This window comes from Rhagoletis zephyria, unplaced genomic scaffold (genome assembly GCF_001687245.7).
Source record: "Rhagoletis zephyria isolate East Lansing unplaced genomic scaffold, Rhagoletis_zephyria_1.1 Rzeph_scaffold_41953, whole genome shotgun sequence".
Lineage (NCBI taxonomy): Eukaryota > Metazoa > Arthropoda > Insecta > Diptera > Tephritidae > Rhagoletis > Rhagoletis zephyria.
In genome coordinates this window covers 1-2667 of record NW_016199008.1, presented here as the reverse complement: position 1 = coordinate 2667, position 2667 = coordinate 1, and the positions used below count along the sequence as shown (strand labels likewise).

Genomic DNA, 2667 nt, shown 5'->3' with positions numbered 1-2667 from the left:
GACACCAAAGACATGCAGCTACTCGTGGTAGATTCACACCAGGCTTCAAATATTCTAGGACTAGATTGGTTTGAAACATTAAAATTCGAACTAAATACTAACGAGAAAATTCAGTCTATTTCAACTATGCAAAGCCACACGTCGCGCGATGCTTTATCAGCTTCTTTAAAGGAATGCAGCCAGCAGTATGCTGATATATTCTCTTCAGCAGGGGGTCCTTGTAAAACGTTTAAAGCTAATATTAGGTTGAAACCTAACGCAGTACCTAAATTTTATAGACCTTATAATGTGCCGTTTGCATTACATGCAGACGTACGTGCAGAAATAGAACGACTTGTAAATAACAAAGTGCTAAAGCCAATAAGCACAAGCGAATGGGCTGCACCTATTGTGGTGGTGAAAAAACCAAACGGGAAGCTCCGAATCTGTGCAGATTTTAAAGTGGGTGTTAATCCTCAAATTGAAATCGATCGATACCCAATTCCACGTATCGAAGAACTTTTTCATAAACTAAAAGGAGGGCAGTGCTTTACAAAAATCGACTTGAGTGAAGCATATTTGCAAATAGAGCTGGCCGAAACGTCAAAACAGTTTATGGTTATAACGACTCCTTTTGGGTTGTTTCAATTTCAAAGAATGCCATTTGGCATTTCAAGCGCCCCAGGGTTATTTCAAAAATTTATGGAGGAAGTAATCGTTGATATTCCCCATTGCGCCGTTTACCTCGACGATATAATTGTGTCAGGTCAAAATGATGACGAACACATAACCAATGTCAATATGGTTTTTCAACGCTTGCGGCACCACGGGTTACAATGTAAATTAGATAAATGTAGTTTCGCACAAAAGCAAATAGAATACGTGGGCCACATTATAGACGATAAGGGTATCCAACCTTCAGAAAAGCGTGTCGATGCGATCAAAAATATGCCTAGACCACAAAACGTGACCGAAGTAGAGGCATTTATTGGCAAAGTAAACTATTATAATAAATTTATTGATAGTTTTTCAACAATTGCAGCGCCGTTAAATAGGCTGCGAAGAAAAAGTTCTGTATTTCAGTGGGGAAAAGAAGAGGAGAGTGCCTTCCAATCTCTTAAGAACTCGATCGTTGAAGCTACTCGACTAGTTCATTACGACGACAATCTACCTATCATACTCGCCGTGGATGCATCCAAGCTGGGTGTTGGCGCGGTCTTATCGCATCGTTTCAAGAATGGTGAGGAAAAGCCAATCGCACACGCATCGAAGACACTAAACAGCAGTCAGATAAATTATTCACAGGTGGAAAAAGAGGCTTTGGCCATTATCTACGGCGTAACTAAATTCCACCAATATCTCTACGGGAGAAAATTCGAGCTTTTCACTGATCATCAAGCACTTACAACGTTGTTTAATCCCGCAAAAAGGCTACCGGTTATGGCATTACACCGTATACAACGTTGGGCTATTGTACTTCAAGCATACAACTATACAATCCGATATAAGAAATCTTTTCAAAACGCTAATGCAGATGCGCTCTCGAGATTGCCATGTGGTGAGGACCCTGAATTTGACAAAGGGGAAAATAGTGTTTTTAGCATCGATGTAAACTATGAAGCCGCTGTCAATAGCTTTCCAATAACGGATCACGTTATTAAACAAATGACTGAAGAGGATGAAACTTTGAAGCTGGTGCTCAAATATGTGCTTGACGGATGGCCTCAGCATGCGATTCCAAAAAGCCTTCTGCCATACTTCAATCGAAACCTGTGCTTATCAGTACAGAATGGCGTACTACTGTTGCATACCGACTACACTCGAGTTATCATACCTAAACAACTTCAAGGCAGGGTATTAACGATGCTCCATGACGGACACTGGGGCAAAAGCCGCATGAAAGAGATGGCTAGACGGTATGTTTGGTTTCCTACGATCGAAAAAGAAATTGAAAAAATATATGACAACTGCTCTATATGTCAATCGACTGCATCGTTGCCTAAACGCGAATTTTCAAAATGGCCGGAAGCAACACAGCCATGGGAGCGAATACATTTGGACTTCGCAGGCCCATTTTATAACCGCATGTGGTTGATTATTGTGGATTCATATTCTAAGTTTCCTTATGTAATTGAGCTATCGGCAGCAACTACAACAACGACCGTAGCCGCTCTTCAGAAAATTATTTCCGTCGAAGGGCTTCCGTGCACCATTGTTACGGACAATGGAACGCAATTTACCTCGCACGAGTTTCAACAATTCTGCAAACGGAACTCTATCCAACATCTTACAACTGCACCATTCCATCCTGCCTCAAATGGGTTAGCAGAAAGGTTCGTGCGAACTTTTAAAGAAGCTTTTGTGAAAATAATGAAAACAGAGCATCAGACCGAGCGTGCTTTGTACAAGTATCTTACCACTTTTCGAACCACACCTAATCCGGTCTCTGGCAAGTCGCCAGCAGAGCTACTTCATGGTCGCCAACCACGAACAATACTAGCGGCCATGTTCCCAACGTCGGCTCAGCGCCAAAAGTCAGAAAGTAAATTTGTATCCGGTGCACGAGTTTGGGCTCGAAGCTATGCAGGGCCATCACGTTGGGTTGAAGGAAAAATACAACAGATACTGGGTAAAAAGATGTATAGTGTACAGACAAATCGAGGGTTGTGGAGGCGTCACCAAAATCAG

At 41.9% G+C, this 2667-nt stretch overlaps 1 protein-coding gene across 1 annotated transcript; it reads left to right on the top strand.

Moving 5' to 3' along the window:
- Positions 1–636: 636 nt before the first annotated feature.
- On the top strand, positions 637–2608 carry LOC108355070 (uncharacterized protein K02A2.6-like; the record flags this gene model as incomplete). The annotated part of the gene is made up of 1 exon (XM_017606244.1): positions 637–2608. A coding segment is annotated over exon 1 (1972 nt), but the record flags the coding sequence as incomplete, so codon positions are not given.
- Between the last annotated feature and the right edge of the window lie 59 nt (positions 2609–2667).